The 26,073-nt window shown below is 37.6% G+C and overlaps 1 protein-coding gene and 1 long non-coding RNA gene across 8 annotated transcripts in view; one reads left to right on the top strand and one right to left on the bottom strand.

Moving 5' to 3' along the window:
• The window catches only part of abcc9 (ATP-binding cassette, sub-family C (CFTR/MRP), member 9), a 65,830-nt gene that overhangs the window by 25,035 nt on the left and 14,722 nt on the right, over window positions 1-26,073 (bottom strand). For 4 of the 7 annotated variants that reach the window (XM_036210294.1, XM_036210293.1, XM_036210295.1 and 1 more), the window contains 14 exons: window positions 24,064-24,228; window positions 21,922-22,077; window positions 21,713-21,847; window positions 18,344-18,506; window positions 18,231-18,271; window positions 17,598-17,740; window positions 17,416-17,524; window positions 16,243-16,350; window positions 11,753-11,825; window positions 10,326-10,431; window positions 8,669-8,707; window positions 1,281-1,382; window positions 1,067-1,151; window positions 918-998 (listed from right to left, as the gene is read on the bottom strand). In XM_036210294.1, coding sequence (XP_036066187.1) covers window positions 918-998; window positions 1,067-1,151; window positions 1,281-1,382; window positions 8,669-8,707; window positions 10,326-10,431; window positions 11,753-11,825; window positions 16,243-16,350; window positions 17,416-17,524; window positions 17,598-17,740; window positions 18,231-18,271; window positions 18,344-18,506; window positions 21,713-21,847; window positions 21,922-22,077; window positions 24,064-24,228 — 1,506 coding nt within the window. Of the gene's footprint in view, window positions 1-917; window positions 999-1,066; window positions 1,152-1,280; window positions 1,383-5,894; window positions 5,934-8,668; window positions 8,708-10,325; window positions 10,432-11,752; window positions 11,826-16,242; window positions 16,351-17,415; window positions 17,525-17,597; window positions 17,741-18,230; window positions 18,272-18,343; window positions 18,507-21,712; window positions 21,848-21,921; window positions 22,078-24,063; window positions 24,229-26,073 lie in introns of all 7 variants that reach the window. The other 3 variants (XR_002920479.2, XM_036210296.1, XR_002920480.2) reach the window with 3 other exon arrangements.
• Window positions 5,999-24,272, top strand: LOC112153299. Its single transcript, XR_002920482.2, has 3 exons — window positions 5,999-6,205; window positions 21,740-21,817; window positions 24,067-24,272. It is a non-coding gene; the product is annotated as an uncharacterized LOC112153299 (long non-coding RNA).

The following is a 26,073-nucleotide window of genomic DNA, read 5'->3' as shown; positions in this document are numbered from 1 at the left end:
TTTAAAAAAAATAGTTAATGGTCTACCCTAGTTTACCCTAGTAAGCTGCCCACTATTAATTTTTTTAACATAATTAGTGGTCCACAAGATTTATTTTTAACCATAGTTAGCGCTAAGCTAGCTTTGTTTGTAACATCATTAGCCGTCAGCTAGCTTTGATTTAACAGAGTAAGTGGTTCAATAGCTTTGTTTTTAACAAAGTTAGCGGTTTGCCAGCTTTTGTTTTTGAACATAGTCTGCTAGCTTTGTTTTAATTAGTGTGTTCCGATAGCATTTTTTCCACAAATATTAAGCACTCTGCTAGCTGTCTTTTTTAACACAGTGTTCCTTTAGCTTTGTTTAAAAATAGTTAGTGGTCTGCTAGCTTTGTTTTTAACATAGATAGCAATCCGCTAGCTTTGTTTTCAACATAGTTAGTGGTCTGATAGCTATGACTTTAACATAGTTACCGAACCACTAACTTAGTTTTTAACATAGAAAAGCAGCCACTTTATGCCACATGACGCAGCAAGACAGGCACATGTGGTCGAAAGACGACGACTTGGGGTTACCCCAAATGACAAAAAGTGACGTGGATGGCGCCCGAATCATATGTCCAAAAATGACGAGTCAGGAGTGAGACTTTATTGTTGGAATAGCCAAAGCTTTTTTTCATGGTCGATGGTTTGGACCCCTCCCCCTGTGTGTCTAGTGTCTGATGCAAGACCCACATGGGGGAGGGGGAGCAAGCCTGTGAACAACCGAGCTCTTCTCCTGCTGTCACTCCCCATCAAAGTAAAAGAAAAACATACAGGTGGAATTTATGACATTGGACCAACACTGATAATCTCAAATTATGCAAGTACCGGGCGATGCCGATACTGGCACCAATATATCGCCCATCCCTTTGCCGAAGACACACAGGAGTTTGGACTCACCAAAAAGACGATGTTGGTGTTCTGGTACAGAGCTCTGGCCACACAGATCCTCTGCCTCTGACCTCCACTCAGATTGATGCCCTGAAACACAAACAACAAATGGTTTTTATCACGTTTGTGGAGAAAAAAAAGGACTCCAGCCGCATTACCCGCTCTCCAATCTCAGTCTGGTCTCCAAAAGGAAGCAGGTCGATGTCTGGCTGGAGAGAGCAGGCGTCGATCACAGCTTTGTACCTGCAGAAGAAACATTGTTAGAACAAGAAAAAAGAAGACAAATGCACACTGATAGGAGCTTTTAAACAGACTCAAACAGGAAATCCAGGCAAAATGAAGACTAGATTATCTCCATGAAGGCGTCTTTACCGTTGCTTGTTGAACGGACTGCCAAAGGTGATGTTTTCCTCCAACGTGGCGTTGAGCAGCCAGGACTTCTGGGCGGCGTAGGCCACGGAGTTTCTGTTTTTGCTGCATCGCGGGAGTCGGAGATAAGAACCATGAGTCTCAGAAACACTTCACTTCAGGGAGCAGGAATACTGATCTGATGCTTTTATTTTGGCGAAACAATGAGAACACAAGGAGTTGTTTTATGATTAAGACATACATAACGGCAAAACATGGCAGCTTTGATCCGTGTTCCTTCACTTCTGATATTTTTTTAAATTTAGTTTGTTTGTTCATAAACTTTTGGACCATAAAAAACAGATTCTTTAACTAACAACATCCATATTGTGCTTTTCTTGTGGGTTTTATGAATAAAAAACAAAAAAAAATGTTCAGATCTAGCTGAAGGTGTTTACCAAATTAATACATTAAATTAATTTATCTATCGATCACACTTTAGACCCAATTAATTTTTTAAAAATGCAGCCAAAAATATATAAAAAAAAAACAGTAATACATTTCACCTGATTTATGATTTAGTTTTTTGCTACTGACTGAATTAGATTAATAAAACTCATGTTTAAGTTCTTTTCCACTAATAATATTATTTTCTTGAAAGAAAAACACTATCATTCTGATGTATCCATTGTTTCTCACTAAAATCCAAACCTAAAGATCAGATCATTAATCCTGTCTGAACATTGAAGGAGCATTTGGACACTCCAAACTCCACTGCAATGCCAAACGTCGTCTACCGGGGATGAGGGGCAAAACCGGGAGGATGGGTCGAGTTAGAGATGAAAATGAGACACAGCAGCACAAACACAACAGAGGGACGGCCGAGACGCACTGCTGGAAGCCTCAACACAACCTCAAGAAACCAGATGGTAACAAATGTGTGTGGAAACGTTTCCAAAATGATGTGATTCTGTTAGAAACGACTACTTTCACTTTAGCTCACCTTTTTTGCTACAAACCTTTATTTGGAGCTAGAAGCTTAGTAAAAATATAATTCTAATACAATATATTATATTTATATTTTTTTGTGTTTTTTTTTTTACATGTTCTGGTTTGTTTCTGAGTTCATACAGTTGTGATTTATTGTGTAAAAACATATTTTTTTTCCTCTCTTAAAGAAAAAAAAAGCTGCTTTGGTTTATTTTATCATTATATTGTTATATTTTAGCTTTAGTTTCTTTGACTTTTTGTTTTTTTTCAAATAATAATTATGTTTAGCAGTAGATATAAATGTTGTTTATTTGCATTTTTAAAAGTTTAAGCCAAAAATGTCCAAACTTATTGATTAGTTTTGACCTTTTTATCAGGTTCAAAGTGTTTGTGATAAACTGGTGTCTGTGTTTATTTAATAAACGATCACTTTTATTTTCTTTTAATCAATTTTATAGATTAAAATGTTTTTTTCCCCAACAAAGCAGAAAGAAGTGAATCAATGTGAAGTTATAATATCTTTCTATGTTATTACAGATTTGCTGTCTGGTGCGTGATCCAATCACATTGGTTATTTACAAAGATGTAGGAATGACGCCGACTCACCATTGGTAAAGTTTTTCTTCAAAATATACTATAAATGTTTCAAAAGTGTTATTAACTTTGACACTTTTGGACTAAAATAAACATAAACATTTTAACATATAATTTCTTGAAATAAATACTTTGAACATTGTTTATAGTATTTATTTAACTTCCTTTGTTACATTGTTTTGACTGTATCTTTGCTTTGTTTTTTTGTTTTTTCTACAGTTTAGTTTGTCTGTAGACTTTTGATCTTTGTTACCTTAATTAAGACTCAGAATTTAGTTTTTGTATCGCTACCAATTTATTATGGAATTGTTGAATAATATACTAAAAAGTAAGTTCTTAAGATAAATTATTGAAGGAAAATTGGTGTAAAGAAGTAAAAAAAAAATGCCCAAAAGGCCTCTAGACTGCTAAGGGTTAAGAAAATTAAGAATTTTGTGTCCAAACTTTTCTAAACAGTGTTTTTGAACTGTTTTTTAAACTCCACTTTAATATGTTGCGTCTCAGTTTCCTCATTATGGTCATATTTAATAACAACACAGTTTTAGAGTAAATCTGTCAAACTATAATGTTCCTGTTGAATATGAATGAGACCTCATTATTTCATCTAAAATATGACAAACTTGAGATAAAAGGCAAAACTATGTGTGTGAATGTTGTTTTCTTAAGACCAGAACATAGTCAAAGACTTAGTGACTGGTAGATTAAAGCAAAAACTCCCAGTTTTAAAAGCACAAATGTTTCCAAAGGCCTCATGAAGGCCACACGATAAGTAGAAGATTCCTAAATGCTGCAGTTACTCTGGAACACACATGAACAAGCACTGATAAAAGTGATAAAGGCGTCCAGAACGGAACCACAGATCCACAATGGAGGACCACAGATACAAAATGTAAACATGGAAACCACTACAGACCAGCAGAATCATAGGAATATACAGTACAGCTAATGTCAGAATTAAGCCCCCAAATTTCAATAGAAATGACCCATAAAATGACATTTTTGGTTGGGCTCCAAACAAACAAAGATGGAACTTCCTTTTATAGTTAATGCATTTGACTGACTGATTGCATTGAATAATAGAAGAATTCCTAAAACTCTTCGCTGTTTGGCAAGAACCATCATAATGTTGGTTTACCGGATGCTGATGCTACAGACACACCAGGTGTTCTATGTGTCAAAATTGAGCATAGAGTGTTCACACTGAACTGGTGCTGCCTGATACTAGTGCACGTACTCTTAGCTGGAAGAGGTTTAGTGAAAAAACGAACTTGAATCGTCCAACCTTGGCGGTATTCTACAGTTGTCAACCACCCTCGGCTACCATGAAAAGTCCAGCAAACACGATGTTTGTTTCCTTTCCACTTTCATTCTTTTACTAACACGGAAGTGACCCTCGAAAAACCAAAAACACAGAGAACTTACGATAAAAAGGAGTCTGGCAGCAAGTCACAACAGGAAGTTAACAAGAAACGTTGTAGCGGTCAAAATCCTATGAATCTTTGCTCCAGGTTTTTTCTTTCACAGCTCTATTCTGAAAGACTCGGTGTTGCACAATTACATTTTTACTGCATTTGATTAATTTATCCTCCATGATCAATTTTTCTGATGATTGTTACTTCTGTAAATTAACGAGGAGGTCATACATTTTAGGGTTGGGTATTGCCAATAATTTCCAGAATCAATTTGATTCCAATTTTTTCTTTTATTCTTTCAACACTCTCAATTCAATTTTGAGTTTTAATATTTAGACACATTTGTTTAGCAATACATGAATAATCTATATCTATGTTTTGAAGATATTCGTATTAATCTGATACAGTTTACATACAGTAAAATGTATTAGTGAAATTATAATGAAATTGTTAATAGACGGACAATTGTTCTGCTTCTCCTGGAGGGCGTTTCAGTTTGGCCACTAGGTGGCGATCTCGCTATAGCATTACACCTTATTTCAAAAGAAGAAGAAAGTATGAGCCAAAAACTGTGTTTTAAACCACAAATGGTTACTTTAAAAATATTTCCTTAAAAGAGTTTAGAAAATTCATGTCTGTTAGTTTATAAAGATGTTCATTTAGTCAGCAATACTAAATGATTAGGTCGATCGAGCGTTAGCATTAGCCGTCTGATGGATAATCCCAGTATGTTAGCAACTTCAGCATTATGTGTTAGATTAATCTCTACTTTTATGGGTCAATTATTGATCTATTAAGCTTCAATTCAGATCAATTAATCAATTTTATCAACCGAACCCTAATACATTCGTCACTACCAAATCTGAGTTTCTGATTGGTCTACTGATTCCGCATTTTGTACGCATAACCCAAAAATGGTCTTAAAAATGTTTGTAGCCACACACGAACACGAGAATTTTGAATGAAGAAGCAGAAAATGTAAATTATTGTTGCGTAGCGACGTGTGAGTTTTGAAAGTCAAAATGGACGCTTTCATTGGAGGTTCAGGTTTCTGAGCTCAGTGTGAATGTAGCATGAATATCTGCAGTCTTCAGCGTTTTTTTTTTATTTTTTAATTAGGTTTGCAGATTTCTGCTTAAGGATCTGACTGGTCTGTTTTCATGGATCGTCACCCAAAGGGAAGATTATCCTCAAAACCCTGATTCCCAACAGGATTATGGTCAAATTCTCCAAGATCTTCATCCATGTTTAGGAAAAATTACCATTTGGTTTTCTATTTTCCCAAATCAGTACAACATGAAGCTCCCACCACCATGATTCACTATTAGAGCTTTCAGGAATGAAGATTCTTCCACTTTTGCTTTTGTAGGGGCTAAAAACGTTTGACATTAACTGTATAATTTCCCAAACACCAAATAGAAGTCATGAGATAAACTATGACATAAAAACCTAAAGAAAAACACAAATGAAAGTATAGAGACATGTTTATGTCCATGAGCACTGCAGCACTGTTCCTATGAGTCAACTTGAGACACAAATGAGGTTAAATCTGATGGGAGGGGGAATGAGGCGGCAGGAGGAGGTCAGGTGGGTCACTTCAGAGCTGAAAGAGGAGGCAGGAGATCGGGAGCAGAGCGTGTACCTCCGAGCGTCTTCGGCAGACTCCTCGGTCTCTGACCAACTGTCAAAGTCAGTGTGTTTACAGTTAAACAGCTGACTGAGAGGAAAAGTGCAACAAAACACCACAAAAAAGAACACAAAGCTGAAGATAAAAAGGTCGGCTTCTCTGTGGTTTGAACTGAAAAACATAAACTCCAACGGATTGTTTTCTATGAAACCCTGGATGTTGGAGACATGGGTGTTGACCTGCCAACCGCTTATCAAATTAACCTTCCCGCCCTGCAGAGAAAGGTCATGGAGGGGCTTCAGCCGCTGTCTGCCTGACAAAATGAGGTTTGTTGGCTTCTTCTGCAATGATGTCTACTATTTGATGCTCCTCTGGGAGGTGAAGGAGTCTTTAGCCAGAAAATCTAACGTTTGTTTAATTCTAGTCTAGAAGTCCAACCGTTTCCTCGGTAACAAAGAAAACGATTGTCTGGCTTCATGAATGCAGAGATGATGCTTTAAGCCTGAAGTTGCGTTCACACTGGACGCGATTTGAACAGCAGGGGCATCGAGTTTTGGTCTTGGGTCAACGTACCTCCACATTATCACTCCCAACTCGTCATATATGGACATATGGTTCAGGGTTTTTGACCTGTCGGTCTCCAGCCCTTCGGACGCGATACCGGATGTGGTAACGGACGTGAAACCGGTACCAGGATGGGGCACCAATACCAAGTTAAGGTACTGGGCTAGGGTACTGGTCTGAGACCGTCCTTACCAGTACCCTACCAGGTATTTCATAAATGTCCCCTATCACTAGAAAAAGCCTACAAGAACATGTTAAAACTACAATTTTCATTGGAGTGGGTCTATAGGGGAGCAGAGGTATGTCTTGCAGTTCCTTTGACGTTTGTCCGGTCACCTCATGAAGGTGGAACATTGTTGTGTGTGTCGTAAGTGTACCGCCAAGTATTGTGTAAGTAACACACATTTACCACGTACAAGTGGTGCTGTCAGCTGGCGTTCTTACACCACACTCTGACAAGAGAGAGTACTGCCTGTCTGTGTCTCACATCTGAGTCTCACCAACTTCATTATGACTTGTCGATCGCAGCACGCCCATAGGAAAAAATGTGCACAAACGCATTTTCTCTATGAGTTCACTGAGCGGTCAACAATCTTGGTATTTTGACTGTTTTTCACCTATGTTAATGCCACAGTTATGTTAAAACCATAACTAGCGGACCACTAGCTTTGTTAGCTAGCAACGTTAAGCTGGCTATTTGTCGACATAACTATCAATCCGAGCTTTTAGCCCAACAGATAGCAGATCACTAGCTATATTTTTTATCATTGATATTTTTATAACTTTATTAGCGGTTTTAGCATAGCTGGGTGTTACAAACATAGCTAGCGGTCTGAGCTTTTAGCCCATTAGCTAGCAGACCACTAGCTACTTTGGCTAGCTATATTAAAAACATCAAGATGTCTGAGATTTTGGCCCAATAGCTACCGGACCACTAGCTATGTTGGCTAGCTATGTTACAAATATAGCTAGCTATATTTTTTTATTATAGCTATGTTTGTAGCATAGTTAGCACTTTTAGCGTAGCCAGCACACCGCTAGCTATATTACAACATAGTTAGTGCGCCAAGCTTTTAGACCAATAGCTAGCAGACCACTAGCTATGTTGGCTAGCTATGTTAAAAACATATCTAGCTGTCTGAGCTTTTAGCCCAATAGCTAGAAGACCGTTAGCTATGTTTTTAACATAGGTAGAAGTTTGAGCAGCCGCTTTATAACACGCAACACGAAAAGACGGGCCGATGTGGTAGAAAAACGACGAGTTGGGGTTACCCCAAATGACACGGAGGGGGCTTGAACCATATGTCCATATATGACGAATTGGGAGTGAGAATGTGTTGAAACAGTTGAACAGCCAAAGCGTGCTTGGATCCCTCCCTCGTGTGCGGCTAGCGTCTGATGCAGGATGCACAAGGGGGAGAGGGAGCAAGCCTGTGCGAAATAGAGTGCTTCTTTTGCCGGTCAAAGTGAAAGAGAAACATTGGTGAAATATATTGATGAAATCAATTTAAATCAATTTAAATTATTATTTGTAAGCACCTGGATCTAGTTCTGCTCTTACAAATGTTTTGTTATCCTGTCTGTCACTATCAAAGCATTTCACAACGAGGATTTATCTGATCTTATTTTGGTTCTCAGTGCTCAGTTTTCACAAAACGTGATTATTTGTCAACTTTTAACATTTTCTGTCCAATAACTCCAATAAAAAATCAAAGTCCAACTTTCTTTCACTGTTTTTAGCTAGACGGGAGTCATTCCAAACATGAATATTTCAACAGTTTACAAGCGCTGATGTTTATTATTAGTTGTCAGGGACCAAGAAAGACTTCTGGATAAAAGGTTAAACCTCCATCAAAAAGTTACATTAAATGTCTTTCTGACCACACGGATTCTACATTAAAAGCTGTGATATTTCAGCTGATGATGTAAATTTAGGCTGGTTCTCCGAGGACCTTTCTGTGGCTTTTGGTTTATCTCACAGACATGCAGATGTGGAAAAAACACTTCAGAATAAAGAAGCTAAATCAAGACGATGGCAGGAGTAAACAAAGGTCAACATTTTGGTTTTAAGATAGTAAATAGGCCTTAAATGCAGAAAAAGAAACGTCACCTTTAACACTCTCAGAGCCGTTCTGTTGCTAATGACTAATATCATAACCATTGAAGTCAAGTTTACCATCAGAGAAGAGTTTGAGAGAGAAGACGGAGAAAAGCACAGAGAGTACCTGATGTTCCCCTCGTGGACCAGCTCACAATCAGTCGGCCTGTTGTGGCACGAGTGCAACAAGACACACACATGAACACACACACACAGGAAGGTTAGTGTCAAACAGCAGAAGGTGAAGCCGGTGGAGGAGGAGGCAGAAACAGTGCAGAGAAATGAAAAATAAAGTTGGGTTTAAAGCAGCAAAAGCGGAATTTAGATAAACATCAATAAAACACAGAGATCAGAAGCTTAAAGACAACCTCGAATTTTGGCAGGAAACTCGTTTTATAGTCTAAATCAAAGTTTTCCTCATTGATCAAACACTATAAAACGATTTAAATTATTACAAATGGGAAGCACCTTATTATTTCAACTAAATGTCTCAGATTTGGACAGAAAAGCAGCCAAATTAGTATTAAAAACTGAGAGTTTCCTTACTTTTATCCCTTATTAGGCTGCGTTTATCTTAATATATATTATTTGTTAGAAATCTAAGAGAGGATATTTGAAAGAATGGTCTTTTCAAAACAAAAGGATCTTCAGGATAGTTGACATATTTGAGCAGTAAATGTCAAAAACAATGTCTGTGGGATGCCACTTATCGTGTTTGTGCATTCCAGTGGGGGGTCAGCCGGACCATTCACATCCTCCTGTTTCGTCCGTGTCTCTTAGGTATTTGTGTTGGAGTTCGCCGTGCTCCGGTTGGTTACTTTTTAGGCCATGTTTCAGTGGATTCAGTAAATATTGAAGTTCAAGACATCACACTGTAGTCCAAACATGCTGTTTGCCCCCCTCCCTTCATATGTTCACCATCAAAAATATTTGAAGTCATTTTTAGAAGAAAAATGTTGCATTGTTGAAATTGTTAAATAAATATTATTATATCATCTTGGCTGTGGAGCTTTGCCACTGGTTAACCTTGGCTGTGGACCTCGCCTCTGTCTCATCTTGGCTGTGGACCTCGCCTCTGGCTCATCTTGGTTGTGGACCACGCCTCTTGCTAACCTCGGCTGTGGACCTCGAGTCTGGCTCATCTTGGTTGTGGACCATGCCTCTTGCTAACCTTGGTTGTGGACCAGACATCTGGCTCATCTTGGCTGCGGACTCGCCTCTGGCTCATCTTGGCTGTGAACCTCGCCTCTGGCTCATCTTGGTTGTGGACCTCGCCTCTGGGTCATCTTGGTTGTGGACCTCGCCTCTGGGTCATCTTGGTTGTGGACCTCGGCTCTGGCTCATCTTGCCTGTGGACCTCGCCTCTGGCTCATCTTGGTTGTGGACCTCGCCTCTGGCTTGTCTTGGCTGTGGACCACGCCTCTGGATAACCTTGGCTGTGGACCTCGCCTCTGGCTTGTCTTGGCTGTGGACCCCGCCTCTGGTTTATCTTTCCTATCTGCTTACTGCTTCATTGACACTGACTTAAGAAATACTCCGTCGTCCACCATCAGAAAAATGCAACAACAACATGTCAAAAACACAATTTTCATCAAATTGGATCTCTACAAATATGAGACTTTTCAATCCAGACTGACCTCTTTTCACTGGTAAAATATGGAGATGACAGAAAGAAATGTGGATCTTTTTTAGCATGTATTCTGCAAACCCTTCATAACTTCCAAAATCAAACAGAAGAAGAAATCAGAAACAGAAATCTGTAATATCTGCTTTTAGTGACTTACTTGCTCCAGTAGACGACTCCATCAATCGCTTGCATCTCGCCAAGCATGGCCAGCAGCAGAGAGGATTTCCCACAACCCACCTGACCAACAATCATAGTCAGCTGACCTGAGAAACCAAACACAAAATTGTTCTTCATCTACTTTTTCTTTAAAAAAAAGGGGTTTTAATTGAAAGAAGAAGCATTTTTCTAACAAAACAACCCAAAGGGCCATTTCTCTGGTCACCGTCGTGAACATAAATGTACGTTTTCTCTCCATAAACTGACCTAGGGATCATCTGACTGTTGCTGTACTGCAAGTAAAAAGCTGAATCTTCAAAATAAATAAAATTTAGCCTCCAAAACAAAAGGGGTTTATACAAATATACACCTGATGTAAACAAAAATTCACAGCATGAAAAAATACACAGGTAACACGATGAAGCCACTTTTGCAAGCTTGCCACAGGTACGCCGTTCAAAATCTACGGTTTAGAAATGCAACATTTTTCCACCAATATTCTACCAACGATGCCGAGAAGTTTGGAAACAATCGATGAAAATCTGTGGGATGAGTTTTGGATTAGCTGGTTCCAACAGTGTTTTTTGTGAAAATTCAAATGGTGGCCAGCGGTTGTTGTAGAGCTAAGCTGGCACCCTTTGTGTGAAATTTCATGAAAATCGCTAGAATAAAAAGGTTTTATTTTCCCATACATAAAATTCGCCAAACCTCAGATTTTTACACAGAATGTCCGCCAAGCCGTTTGTCGTTTGGCCATCCCGTAATCATTTCAAAACGTCCTTAGGATATCCCCAACATATGCTTATTTATTTTGCTTGTGGATTCCAATTGTTTTTTTCCAAATTACATTTTTTAGCTGGGTCAGAAGATTTTTTGCAGATTTTATTTACCACGACCCCAATTGTAACATTGTTATATTTGATCTTACATTGTTTTGCTCAGTTTGAGCCAGATAACTCATGGATGCCCTTTTTGCGATATTCCGATACAGTGTGTGAGAGCTTGCTAAGATCGCAACAGTTGCCTGAGAAGTAACAAGACAATCAATCAGAATCCCTAGGATGAGTTTTCAATTGTAGCTGATACTTCAGGTCCTTTTTAAAAAAAGAAAATTAAAGATGGCGGCCTCTTCCCAAGGTCAAAGGTCAATGAAACTTCTGTGGTGGTTGTAGACTGATGCTGGCGGCATGTCTGTGAAACTTTGTGAGACTAGGACAAACAGAAGTGTCACTTTCCCCACCGTGGTAAAACTAGAAATTTGCCAAATCTCACAATTTCCCAAAAAATGGCCACCAAGTTGTGGACTGTTTGGCCATCCCATAATACTTTCAAAAGTTCTGTTGGATATCTCAGACACGTGTGCATTGGTTTCATGTCAGAGTGTTGTAACAGAAAGTCATTAGTGAAACACTTCCTGCCTGGTTGTACCTGTGGGGATGCGGATGTTGATGTCCGATAGCGTCAGCAGGTTGTTTCCCCAGGTGAAGGATCCGTTACTCACCTGCTCACAAACAGACAAACAGGTTAAGTTGCCCACTCAGTTCTAAATAACCTCTCTAATGAAATTCTAACTGGATTTAAGTTACAGCAAAGCACAAAAACTTCACTTTTAGCTCAGATTAGGAATTTTTTTAGTCATTTTTTGGGAATAATCAATGATGCTTTGAACTTTAACAGAGTTAACTTTTGTTTTCACACTTTAGTGCAGTCAGTAAAAAAACAGTCTGTAAGTCATTCACACAAACAGAAAACACACCTTTCATTCCGCCAGTTTTTTTCATGTTACATTGAGAATCCATCTTTAAATCGTAAATGCTTCTTTATTTTGTTTTAATCCTTTGATAATTTCACTAAGAACAAATAAATAAATCATTAATTTTTCTTTTGAATAAGTGGGTTAATTCATGTTGGAAAAAATACGTATTATCTCAAGAGATGTGTATCGCGATACATATCGTATCATGAGATGTGTATCGTAATACTTATATTATTATGAGATGTGTATTGTGATACACATCGTATCATGAGATGTGTATTGTGATACTTATCTTATCATGAGATGTGTATTGTGTTATAAATTGTATCTTGAGATGTGCATCTTGATACATGACGTATCATGAGATGGGTATCGTGATACTTATCTTATCATGAGATGTGTATCGTGATACTTATCTTATCATGAGATGTGTATCGTGATACGAATTGTATCATGAGATGTGTATTGTGTTATAAATTGTATCTTGAGATGTGCATCTTGATACATGACGTATCATGAGATCTGTATCGTGATACTTATCTTATTATGAGATGTGTATTGTGATACATATTGTAATGCCAGACTCTTGTTAACACATACCCCTAGTAGATATTATCCAAAATATCTAACATTTAATATCTTACAAAGATAAAAAAAAGTGAAATAATCTGCATGGGGACCAAAGTAAAATCAATAAAAGAACCAAATATCAGAGCTAAAACAGTCATCTGAACAGTTTTTGCAGAAGTCCAGGACGCTGAGCAGCAAAGGAAAACGTTCTGCAGTCCTCTGTGTTCAGTCCCTGCTTCCTGCTGAAACTCTGTTTACTTTACTCCCATCTGTTGTGTTTTACATGTTTATTTTCTGTTTATTTTATCTGACAATCCCCCTCAGCTCTGCTTCCTCCGCTTCACATGTCACAGATCCCCAGAAGAAATCAGGACACGGAGACGTTCAAAACAGCCTTTTAAGGCTTTTCAGCAGCTGAGATGGAGATGATCAGATGGATTCATGAATGTGGAGGACTTTCAAAATAAAATTCATTTAAATTAAAGAAAAAAAAAACTAAAAACAAACTTCTAAAAAAAGATGAATGCAGTTGAAAGACAAAAGAAGGAGCTGAAGAGGAGTAGTGACAGAGAAAATAGGGAGTCAACACATAAATATGTTCATTTTTGTACAATCACAAACAATAAATCTTTCAGGAAGTTGTAGAAAATAATACTGAAGAGCTAAAAAGAATCCAAAAATAAAGAAAACCGGAAACAAAGCTAACCTCTGTGGCTCTAAGACAGGAAATACAGGAAATCTAAAATGACAAAAACTTTATGCCTTCATTTCAATTCTGTCCATGTTAAAACTACAAAAACTGTTATAAATGAAGACTCTCCTGGACAAAATAAAGTTTTTTTTTCAGATCCTCTTGAGAATCGAAGACAGAACCTAAGTTTGGTTGGACTTTAGCATTTCAGAACTGTAATTCTTATCTTTTTGGTTGTTCTTTAAAATATTATCCATTTAAATAAAGTTATTTAAATAAAGTTAAAGGTGTCAACAGAGCCTCAGAAACAGAAATACACAATTTGTGGGCAATTTGAGTTTGAATTAATATATTTTGTTGAAATAATATCAGTTTTATTAGAACATTTCCCTAAATAATGTCTTAACTGAATTTTATATTCCATAAAATGTTCATATTTAATTATATTAATCATTGATTCTTCATGAATTAATGTCATTTTTGTTTCTTTATCTTTTTGCCTAAAAGAAAAAGTTCATTTTTCAACAGAAAATCAAGTTGAATCAAAGTTCTCAAAATCAGAACCTTTACAAATCAAGGTCTCCTTCAAAATAAAACGACATTTCATGGGAAAGACAGGCTGGTTTTAACTGCGATGACTGTGACAGTGGAGCTCCTCCACAGGGATGAGTCTGCGATGGGGGGGTGTTCGGCCTGCAGGACCGAGACTTTCACAAGACCCTTCAGGGCCAACAAATTCTCGTGTGAATTCTACACTTCCTGACAAAAGACGAAGGTCTCTCACACACGCAGAAGCATCCAAACTCGGGTCATAGAGCCAAAAGGCGAGACGTTTAATGTTCATCCCTTCTGCTGTAGTTCACTAGATGCAGCATTTTGTCTTAGATTCTGCTGAATTCTTTCAGAAAAGATCAGTTTTCATTGAAACAATTGTTTACTAAACATCAAAAGTTAAGACCAACAATTTCCATTTAATTTTCTTTACAATGTGCAGAGATTTAAACTCAACATTTTTTGTGCCCTAATTCCCTCACTACTTCCTGTAACCTTTCAGAATAAGATTCTTTAACAAACTATTTATTAACATTGGTTGGTTTTATTTAACCTTTATTTATCCAGGCAGGACAGATTAAGAACAACATCCAGATTTACAACTGCGGCGTAGAAAGGAAAGATTTTTGAAAAATAAAAGAAACTGATCTTTCAGCCTCCATCATCGCGGTGTTGCTTCAATTAGAGCTGACATGATTAGTCGACTAATCGACGACTAATCGACTATTAAAATACTCAACGACAAATTTTGTCGTTACTTTATATTAAATGGAGTTGCAGTGTAGTAAAGTTGAAAGTCAAAATGGAATCCTGTTAGCTTTTTAGACTATTTTGGCATTTATTCAGATTTTTAGGCTACTAGGAGTTTAGATAATATTTCAGCTACATGCTAGCTATTTTGGCTAATTTAGGATTTTTTTTCAGTTTTTTAGGGTATTTTGGAGTTTAGTTAACATTTCAGCTACATGCTAGCTAGTTTGGCTAATTTAGGATTTTTCGGTTTTTAAGGCTATTTTGGAATTTATCTAATATTTCAGCTACATGCTAGCTGTTTTGGCTAATTTGGGAATTTTTCAGTTTTTCATGCTATTTTGGAATTAAGCTAATATTTACACTATATGCTAGCTGTTTTGGGTAATATAGATTTTTTTCAGTTTTTTACGCTAATTTTGAGTTTAGCTAATATTTCAGCTGGCTATCAGCTTCAGTGATTTCAGCTATCAGCATCAGCGTTTTTAACTATCAATTTCAGCATCTTCAGCTGCCAAATTCAGCTTACAGCATTCACACTAACATTATCACAGGTAATCCTATATATCTAGTTTTTAGTTATTTTAAAGGTAGTGACAGTTAAGATGTGTGCTTTACATCCACTTTTTCGCATGACCCGATTTGTCGACTAATCGGAGAAAATAATCGGTGATTAGTCGCCTATTAAAATAATCGTTTGTGGCAGCATGAGCTTCAATATGTTAGCAAGATAACATTGGGCCGTTAATGATAATAATATCATGTTATGATCTGGAGGGCCGAATATAATTACCCCGTGGGCCAGATCTGGCCCCCGGGCCTTGACTTTGACACATGCATTAAAACAAAGCACTGCAGTGACCCGCGTGGGTACTGTCCATGGTGCTGAATAGATATGATTTCTGCCCAGGACCCTGAATGTCGAAGTGAAGAACTTCAATGAGGCGCGGGTGTACGTGATCTTTGCAAGGTTTATTCATAGCTCTTCTGTGGTTTCAATGTCGTAATACATCTATGAAAATCGAAAGACCACAACTTTTGTCACTTTTACCACGTATATATATATTCACGTTTGACCAATTTTACCTGGTGCAATATGCACAAAATGAACATAGTGGCTGTGTGACACAGCCGTCAGATGTGAGGGCATTTAAACTAAGATGTAACTTTAATATTAGCATTTATTATCAGTTTGAATCTTTAAGTTGCTTCCTGATCAAACTCACTTAAATTTAGCACTATTATTAACCCTTTAACTACTGCGACGTCGCCTAAATAACACGCGCTCTTTGACATATTGTTTCTCTTCAATGTTTACATGAATCAGCTGATACAGACAGGAGCTAAAATTCTGCCGTTAAAGTAAACTATTTTTCGCTTTATTCTTTATTTATTAATATATCTTTAACTGTCAGTTCCTTGGTGTAATATCTCATTTAGCTCATGCTTGTCTTGTCTTACAAACTAGCATAAACAAATATTTCACTCTTTGGTCTGAACTCCATCTGCACAGAAAGATGCTCTTGTTCAGGTATTTATGTAATCATTTTGCTTTGTCTTAAAATGATTTTTCTGTACTTCCGCTCCTCGACCTCTGACCTTCACGGCCACATCCTCTGTCTCCGTGGGCCTCATCTGCCGCCTGCTTGGCTGCTCGTAGTTGTCCATCTGGTAGCGCATCGGCTGCTTCCTGTTGATGGCTTTGGTCTTGATATCAAAAAAGAGGAGGGGGGGGGTACAGAGATTTCACGTTAGCTTTTACTAATAAACACACAACTTTCCTGCGTCCGGTTTCGCTCCTGAGGGAGAAGACGACGTAACCTCTGAGCTTACAGTCCCACCGCTGCCACTTTATATTGTTATTATTAGACATGGAAGACATAAATCGCTGTGAACTGTAGTTATTAAGAGCAACAAGGTTAATCGATATTAATTCACTGGGACGGTAAAATAAAAAAACTAAAGTTCAAATTGGTCCTGTAGTATTTCAATGAATAAAGTGAATAAATAAAGTTGTTGTTCCAGCATTTCATCACAAGTTAGGTTTTATCTCTTTATTGTGGCTCTTTAGCTTAAATAAAAATGACATCAATTGATTTGTTATTAAAGTTTAGTTATTTCTGCTTAGATTTTAACATGTCAAAGAACTAAGTGTAATTTACTGTGAGAAATTCTGTAGAAATGTTCTTTAAATTTGTGTTTTTAAATAATAGTCAAATGACAGACTCCAAATGTTGTAATATTTTGGTAAATTACAATAAAGTGGTTAACCTCTTGAAGAAATGCAGTTTAAAATGATTGAAAATGATTTAGAGATGTGTGTTTTGTGTCTCAGATCTTGGAAAATGAAAATAAAAAGCTCAGATTATTCTAAATGTTTTGAGTTTTTTTTAATAAATAGATTCTAACAAAATGTTGTTTATATTTTAGACTAAAAAGGAAAAAATCCTAATGATAAAAAAAAAACATCATGTTCTACTGTCTTACAATCTTAAAATAAGAAAAGCTGCAGCATCTTTTTGTGCAAGAGTTTTATTTTGAAATGAACCAATGTGTGCAAATTTCAAAAGTAAAAGGAGTATAAAATATTACAGTTTTTTATGGTGGCGGTGTTGCTATGTGCCAATTTTGGCTAAAAACGTCATAATTAAAAGACCACTGGGAACACTTTGAAAATATATAAAAGAAATATGGTAGCTGGACTTCAAAGATTAAAAATAACCCCTGATGAAGCTAGAAACTAAACCCAGATCTGGTTTCAGTCATACTGACCATTCCCATGTGCTTCTTTCCTGCATTCAAGGAGATTGAAATGTCTCCGTTTCTCCAGCTGTCGTCTCCGATCTCGTCGCTCTGGAGGAACTCGCCGAGCTTCTGGACACTGAGGAGAAACCGTTAGAATCCCAGCGTTTCCCTGCCGCCGTCGCTGGCTGGTTTTCCTGGTTTGGTCTCACCTGACCAGAGCTTTGACGGCGAACCGGACGACAGTGGAGAGCAGGAAGAGCGGCGTCACTAAGATGTGGAACAGCGCCAGAGCGGCGAAGGCCTCCGACGACGTGGGGCCGGTTTTATTCAGGAAGTGATGCGTCACAAACGTCTGCGAGAGAGGAACGCGGCATTTTGAATACTATCAAATAGGTTTAGAAATGAGGTAGGATCATTGACTGTATCTGAGAACTGGACAGAGTGGGTGTGACGTCATCCATATTTTCCAGTCTAACGAGAGGAAGTCACTTCAGTCGCCTTTTTTTTTTGTCATGTTGAAACCAGAAAACGTCAGTAAGCAGTGATTGGTCCGAGTCGTCTGAGTCAAAGTTTCTATGGTAACCAATCAGGAGTGACATGAAATCTGTCAAACGTTTCAAACATGGAATCTGATTGGACAATTTAAACCTTGAATAACTCTCCAGAAAAAATATCATAAAAAATATGAAAATTATCAAGAAAAACTATTAGTTGTTTATTTCTCATTAAAAGTCTGGAGGATTAGCAGACCCAGCGGTTACTTCCTGTTTGGAACTCCGGAGGGGGGAGGGGTCATTCAGTCCAGTTCTCAAATGTCTCGTCAAAGGGTAAAGAGGACGTACCGCGAGAACAGCAGCGATGGGAATAGCAGCATTCATGAAGACTGCACACACAGAATTGAGACAAGTTCAAAACAGGAGAAGCGATTCCGACGAGCGTGTTGGTTCGGTCTTACTGGACATTGACGTGTAGAAAGCAAACGTTTTGAGGCTGGTGAGCTCTTTGCCTCTGGTGTCCTCCACGCTGCCGCAGAAGATGTCCTCCCAGGCGTACAGCTTCAGCAGCTTGATGCCCTTCAGGATCTCTGTGGTTTTCTTCAGTCGGTCTGTGGAGTGTTCCTGAAGCAAACATTGTAATACCGTCACAATGAAGACAAATATAAAGACTAGTTTAGTCCTAGTTTGTAAAAAAATTATGTTTGTTATCAAGTTTTTACAGGAAGTTTTTAAGTTTATGTTGTTTTTCAAAAATCTGATCTTGGAATCTGAGCTCCTAGGGTTTTGGGCATCTGGGATCTCCCCCTTTGGGGAGGGGTACTGTAAGGGTTCTGTACCTTTGTTTCGAGTGTTCCGAATTTTGTTGTCAGTCATACCAGTTCCAGGTTAAATCATCCACATCTGGAGTATTTAAGTCTCAGATTTTCTGTTCTTCTGTGTCGGGTCGTCTCCTCTGTTTTGTTCGGTCACTATTTTTGTTTCTCTACGGTTTTCGTCATGTTTCGGTTTATTTATTAAATAAAGCCTGGTCTCTTGCATTTGGGTCCTCCTCCACCACATTCTGACATCAACAAATCAATAGAAGTTAAAACATTTTAAAGATTGCAACAATTTAAAAAAATCAAAACAAATATTTTTAAAAAACAGCATTAAGTTTTAGCAAACAAAACAAAATTACAGAAACAGAAATGAAAAAAACAAAACATTTTAGAAAAAAAATGCTAGAAAACAATACACTGTTTTTGTTCTTTTGTATTGTTTTTTCTTAATTCTTCAAGATAAAAAAAACCTCTGGTTAGTGTAAAAGTAAAGGTTCAAAATCTGTTATATTAAAGGAAAACCATAAAAGTTATTTGGTTGTAATTTGATCTTTGACAGTCATGAGTTTAAATGAAAATATACGAAAACTATTTTTTACAGCAATAAAAGGCTAAAAATAATTGCAATAAAAATATATTAATTAATTACAGGTCACAATTAATTAATTAATCACATTGCAGCACTATAAATGTATAGTTTCTACTTATCTTCTGTTGAGTTACATAACATCCTCCCTTTTTAAATCTGTCATAAACAACATTTTTTGTTTTTTTTATCTAAAAACTAAAACTATTATTTTTACACACAGTGTTCCAAAGTATTTGGAGTTCATGTTTTGCCGTCTCTTTTATGCACATTTTTCTTCAGAGCAATTTTAATTTTTTTTTTTTTTTTTTATAGTGCATTGTGTTTCGTCCTGATCAGCTGTCAATCAAGGCGTGTTTCCTGAACAGAATGCAGAATTTACTGACTGATCGCATTTAGCAAAACAAAATGACAAAAGCTCTTCAGACAGGAACCATCTGCAGGTTTATCTGGAACCTTCAGTGGTTTTTTAGTGTGCAGACTTCTGTTTTCATCGATCATCCAAAATTCTCCAGACTCCCAACAGGATTGAGTTCAAAGGTCTCACTGAGACTCCTAGATCTTCGTCCATGTTTATGAAAAGTTACCTTTTTGTTTTTTACTTACAAAAGATCAAGAACCAAATTTTTGGTCACGACATGAAGCTCCCACCACCATGCTTCATTATGAAAGCTTTCAGGAATAAAAGTTTTTCCTCTTCTGCTCCCTTGGCTGCTGTGGTGAAGAGGCTCGACCTCTGATTGGAATACCGAAGGTTCGGTTCCTGTCCTGACCGCTCATCTGTCGAGGTGTCCTTGGACAGGAAACCGAACACCAAATTGGTCCTGATGGTTTTACGTTGGCGCTAGTGTTCGGCAGCGGAGCCACTATCACTGAGTAAAGCACTTTAGACCTTCTCAGAAGGTAGTTAAGCTCTTTAATACTTCACACCATGTTACAATTTCAAACTTTAGACCTTAACTGAATGGTCCCTGGCTACATCGGGGTTCATCTTTCATGGAGACCTTTGTCAATCAATCTCCAAATCTAAAATAATGCGATCAAATCATTCTATAATCCTGGATTTATTTTACTACAAATGTTTAACCAAGAGAGAACAGTGTAGTGTCCAGTTCTACAGTCTAAAAACATATATAATCCAACATAACAAGTTTCATCTATATTTTTAACCCTGTGACAAAGAAACATCAACACTGTGTGTTTTTTTTATTTTTGTATTAACTGTTCTTCACAAACCACACTTGACCCTTTAACACTGACAATGTCTGGCGACATCTGAATAACACGCCTTCCACGATGAAAGTAACTCCGCTCGTTTGAAAATCAGCTTTTCATATTAGGAAAGTTGTTTTTCTCCACTTCAGAATCTGCAAGGATTAATGTTAAGTGCTTAAATGGTTGAAGATTTACGGTAGTTGAAAGAACCCAAACACTACTGATGTTCAACCCTCTGAAAGCTGTGCAGCTGTGAGATCATCAAAATAAAACTCCATCCAGATAAACATTTAAATCTATTCTGTGATTTACATTTCATTGATTTAAAGAGAGATTATAAAAACATATTTGTAGTTTTTGGACAAAAGAAATCTTTTATTTTAATAAATAAGGTGAAAGACAAAAATCAATCTGAGCTGCAACACAGAGCAGAGAACCCGCTGTGGGGGGCGGAGCCTAACAGAGCTGTCTGCTGTTAGAAATCCAACAATGAGAAAACTGATTTTTTGTGACGAGGACCAACGTAAAAATTCTAGAACTTCAAGCGGCATAGTCTAAAAATTAGACCTGAAATTAGACCTGGGAGGCGAGAAGTTAAGAGACGACTCACACCTAAAATCCACATGGATCAAACAAACAAAACAGAAAAAGTCAAAAGGACAGCCGTGTTGTTAGGAGAAAAAATCTTATTTTTTGGGCTGCCTGGTAGCTGGAGCCACACCTGCAGACTGAAGTACAGCCACTTTAGAACGACCACATCATTGGACTGTGAGGTCTGGGATTTTCCTCTATCAACAGAAACTCTTTATACTTATGTAGCCCTAAGGAACCTGTCAATTTCACCAAGATTTCTTTTAATTTTCATTCAAAAATATATTTATTAGTTTGTTGAGAAAATGTGTTCTTGTTGTTTTTATGAAATTACACCTAAAACTTTTACTCTATCTTATAAAAACAGTTAGTTAAACATTTTTTGGGTTTCCACAGCAAAATAAATTCAGTTTTTCTGTCTGTTTTTGCATAATCTTTGTCTAGTGTGTGAATGCAACATGGAAAAATGACCAAATAAATCAAGTGTCACATAGGAGAGGTTGTGCTGATTATAATGAGACCAATTAAGCAAATACAGACGTGAATTCAAAAGTAGACAAAAAGTTTTAGGCCCATTAAAGGCTTAAAAATAGAAAGTTGATAAAGTTTTTTCTTACTAGTGTGTTTTTCTGCGTGTCCGCCAGCTTTGTGGCGATCAGATACTGAACTGGAGCCAGCAGAACGATGACTGAAGCCCCCACCAGAGCGCTCCAGCCCAGCAGGTAGTAGAGCAGGATCACTCCCATCACAATCTGCAGACACAGAACAGACTGTAGCCGCACGCTCCCCGTCCAGGTGTTCATCGCCTCCTCATTAACGGGTCTACCTGCACAGGCATCGCCCACAGGTTAGGGCAGAGGAACAGGAACCACATCAGCTGGTTGGTTTCTATGGCAACCAGGTTGTTGATCTGCCCGAGCGTCATTTCCCCCATGGACATGTTGGAGGTGGACAGACGGAGGATTTTGTTGTAGATCATTGCCTAGAAAATACAAAAAAAATTAAAATGTAGACCATGTTTATATGTGATAAAACTTTTAAATACCCAAACAAGCATCAGTGAACATTTTAGATCTACATCTTTTAAAGCTTTTCCCAGAAAGACCAAGATTCAAAATCTGAATTTTCTTGCACAATGAAACTAAGAGCCTCCCATGGTGATTAAGAGTATATTTACAAGTAAGGATTAGAAATAAAATTACATTTTAATTATAAAATATAAAGTCTAAAATATGAACTTCTGAGTGAATATTTCTTTTTAGACTTTAATCAAGTAATCAGGATGGAAAATACCACTTCACTTCAATCGTTTTCATTCACTACCAAGCAAAAGAAATGATTGTCATCAACAAAGAGAACAAATAAATTCTCTACAAGAGACAAAATGACAAAAAAATGTTATGGTCACCTAAAAACAAGCAAGATTTCTGACTAACGTCTTCTGTAAGAGGATTCTCCATCCTCCACTTCTTACCTGTATTAATGACACCTGTTTGAACTGGTTATCTATATAAAAGACACCTGTCCTCAAACAGTCGCACTCCAAACTCCACTACGGCCAAGACCACAGAGCTGTCAGAGGACACCAGAAACAAAACGGTTGACCTGCACCAGACTGGGAAGACTAAATCTGTTATAGGTAAGCAGAAATCACTTCTTAGGAAATGGAAGACAAAGAAGAGCACGGATAATCTCCCTCCATCTGGAGCTCCCCCCAAGATCTCAGAATGATCAGGCTCGGATAACGAGGGACATCTGCATAGGAAGTATTTCAGGGTCCTGGAGTGATCTAGCCATTCTCCAGATGTCATGGAAAATCTTTGGAGGGAGTTGAAAGTCTGTGTTCCCCAGCGACAGCCCAAAAAACATCACTGCTCTAGAGGAGATCTGCATGGAGGAATGGACCAAAATACCAGCAGTTTGGGAAGACTTACAGAAAACGTTTGACTGCTGTTTTTACCAACAAAGAGGATAGAACAAAGTATTGACATGAACTTTTGTCATTAACCAAATACTTATTTTTCACCAAAACAATGTTATTTTCTGAATGTTTCCCTCATTTTGTCTCTCATAGTTGAGGTATACATACGATGAAAATTACAGACCTCTCAACTTTTTACCCACTGTATAACCCTATGAAAACACCAATCAAAGCAGTATTATTGTACATCTAACGACCTCTGCTGCCACGACCAGACGAGAGTTTCACGCTGATAGTGATGCTTCATCGCACAACATATACTTAACTAAAAGACGACTGCAGGGAGACGTTCAGAGAAGAAGCAAGACGTTTGTTCTCACGACTGTGTGAACACAATAAATTTCTTTCAGGTCAGAATATATTATAATTCAATTGAAGCCAGGCTCAAAACTCTGCAAGTTTGGCAAAAAATATGCTTTTTAAGTAATAAACAACTTCATAATATCTTTAAAGCTTTGTTGCTTCTTCTGAGGTATAAAGAAATGTTCTAAATAAATCTGTCCTGAGCTGCATCTTAATAGTCCAATACCAGACCAGCATGTAAAGAAAATCCACTCATTAGTGTCCATTTTCACCGGAAGAACTGCATGATTGATTCAGTAGAACTGATACACAAACCAAACTGCAGAAAGCCTCTCAGAGAAGGTTCTTAGATACAATCTCTCCTTCCTTTCCGATACTGAGGCTGTAAACAATGCAGAGATAGCTTCATCCATAGTAAAACGCTTCAGCATTTCCTGGAATACAGTAAACAATTAAGGAGAAATCTAATTTCAATTGAAGTTCGTTTTGCTGACAGCTAAAAAAAATAAAAAATGGAGATTGTTGAGTTTGTTGTTTCTTTTTTGAAATAGTTTAAACAGTTGTGTTGCTTATGAACTCAAAACCCATCTGTTTTCTGAACTCCTCTTTAGTTCTTTCTATCGAGTCCATTCCATGTCTTCACAAGCAGAGCAAATGTGTTTAATTGGATATTTTTTTACTCACCAGCAGAGCTCCACGCAGGTTGATGCCCGTTTCTATGGTGACGTAGTAGGAGGCCTGAAGGAAAGTCCTCTGCAGGACCAAAGCCAGGAAGAGAAGAACCGAGAGGACTGAACTGTTCTGCAGGAGCTCAGTGGACGACATGAAGTAGACTCCTAAATACGTTTCCTACGAACACAAAAAACTGCTTTAATAAAACACTCCTGAAAACATCCATTTTCTTAACCCGACGACATAGATTCAGGTCATTAGTTACTCTTTTTTTTTAATGGAAAACTATTGTTTACAAGAAATGTTAAAAAGTATAATTCCCACAAAAAAAGATTGGTTTCAAAACTGAAAGGCTTTAAATGTGTTACCTCAAATGAAGCGAGCACATTAGCATGAGACTAAAGCTCTGCTGTTTATTAACACGTACAAACAGACTACCTTTATTTTTAAATTATAAACAAAATATAAAAAGTTTTATTGCGGCAACATAAACCAGCACCTTCTACTATCAACACATTACCAGTTGACAGGTGTAGCTGTAAAGATCGGCTATAAAATATCAAAAGTGTCAAGATTAGCATCACAATGAGTCCACCTTAAACAGAGGATCAAAGGTCAGATGAAATAGACAAAAGCTTCAGCTGAAGACCGAATCAGAAATCTGCGGTTGATGCTCAGCAGGCCTCTCCACACATCAGAGTGTGAAGCGAGTGGGGAATTTTCCACGTCGCTCAGAAATGCAGCGCCGCTCTGTTCTCTGTCCCCGCTGCCACTCTAACGGGCGGGCACCGAGCCGACAGCGGCTAACATTCAATATCAGCGGCAGTCACTTCAGACGAAGGAAGAGATCATCACGAGGGCATCTGCTCTGGAATAAAGAGGAGCTGATGTTTATGAGCCGAGCGGCCGAATGAACCGTCTGGTTTACTTCTGTCGGCGCGAATCTTTTCATTATGTCCTCATGGATGACAGAGCTTTTCTCTGTTGTTAGGAAACAGATAGCAGTGATTTAGTTTACCGATTCAATTCTGACTCAGACAGATTAATCAGGTTAGATCCTCACAATAGAAATCAATAAATCGGTCAACAAATGTTTCGATTAATTGAGCTGCCGATTAATCGTAATTTGTACGAGATTTCAAACTTTTCTACAAATAAATACGCCAATATAAAGGAAATGCAATACAATTTATCTGCTCCTGATTAATGAAAATTTGAATAAATAAATACTCAGAAATGCAATTTTAAGGCCAATTTTCTTTATATATGTGCTCTATCATTAAAACAATTCCACAAGAACATGTTAAAAACACCAAAAATACCTTTTTCATCAGAGTAGGTCCTAAAAATCAAGTGGGAATAAAAATGTGCAATCATTTTTTTTTTGTAAAGTTCATATTTTATCTTAAGATGCTGCCCTTTATAAAGGTCAAAGGTCATGCCCACAATGCTCTTTTTCATGTCTCGTTGCAAACAAATACTGACTATAGAAAACCCCTACACAGTTGCCATGGCAACAGCCAAGGCTTGAATGACAGAATTATCTTCCAGTCTTTATAGTAATTTTAGTCAATTACTAATATTCTAATTAACACTGATGTCACACTTCTTTAACCACGACTGGCTAACATCATCATCATCACAGCTTTGTCAAATCAGTCCACCATCACGTTAACCCCTCGTTGCCTTTAATATATCTGGTTTTGAGAAAAAAAAAAGTCCATCAGGAAACTGCAGCTTATTAAGAACTCTGCTGCTCGAGTTCTCACAAGGACCAAAAAAGTAGACCACAAGTTATGTTGCTGGTTGAAAAAGGTCTTGAGGCTAATGTTAGCTTGAGGCTAATGTTAGCTTGAGGCTAATGTCAGCTTGAGGCTTATGTCAGCTTGAGGCTAATGTCAGCTTGAGGCTTATGTTAGCTTGAGGCTAATGTAAGCTTGAGGCTTATGTTAGCTTGAAGCTAAAGTTAGCTCGAGGCTTATGTTAGCTTGAGGCTTATGTTATCTTGAGGCCTATGTTAAC

Source organism: Oryzias melastigma, linkage group LG23 (genome assembly GCF_002922805.2).
Source record: "Oryzias melastigma strain HK-1 linkage group LG23, ASM292280v2, whole genome shotgun sequence".
Classification (NCBI taxonomy): domain Eukaryota; kingdom Metazoa; phylum Chordata; class Actinopteri; order Beloniformes; family Adrianichthyidae; genus Oryzias; species Oryzias melastigma.
This window is presented reverse-complemented; position numbering and strand designations above follow the sequence as displayed.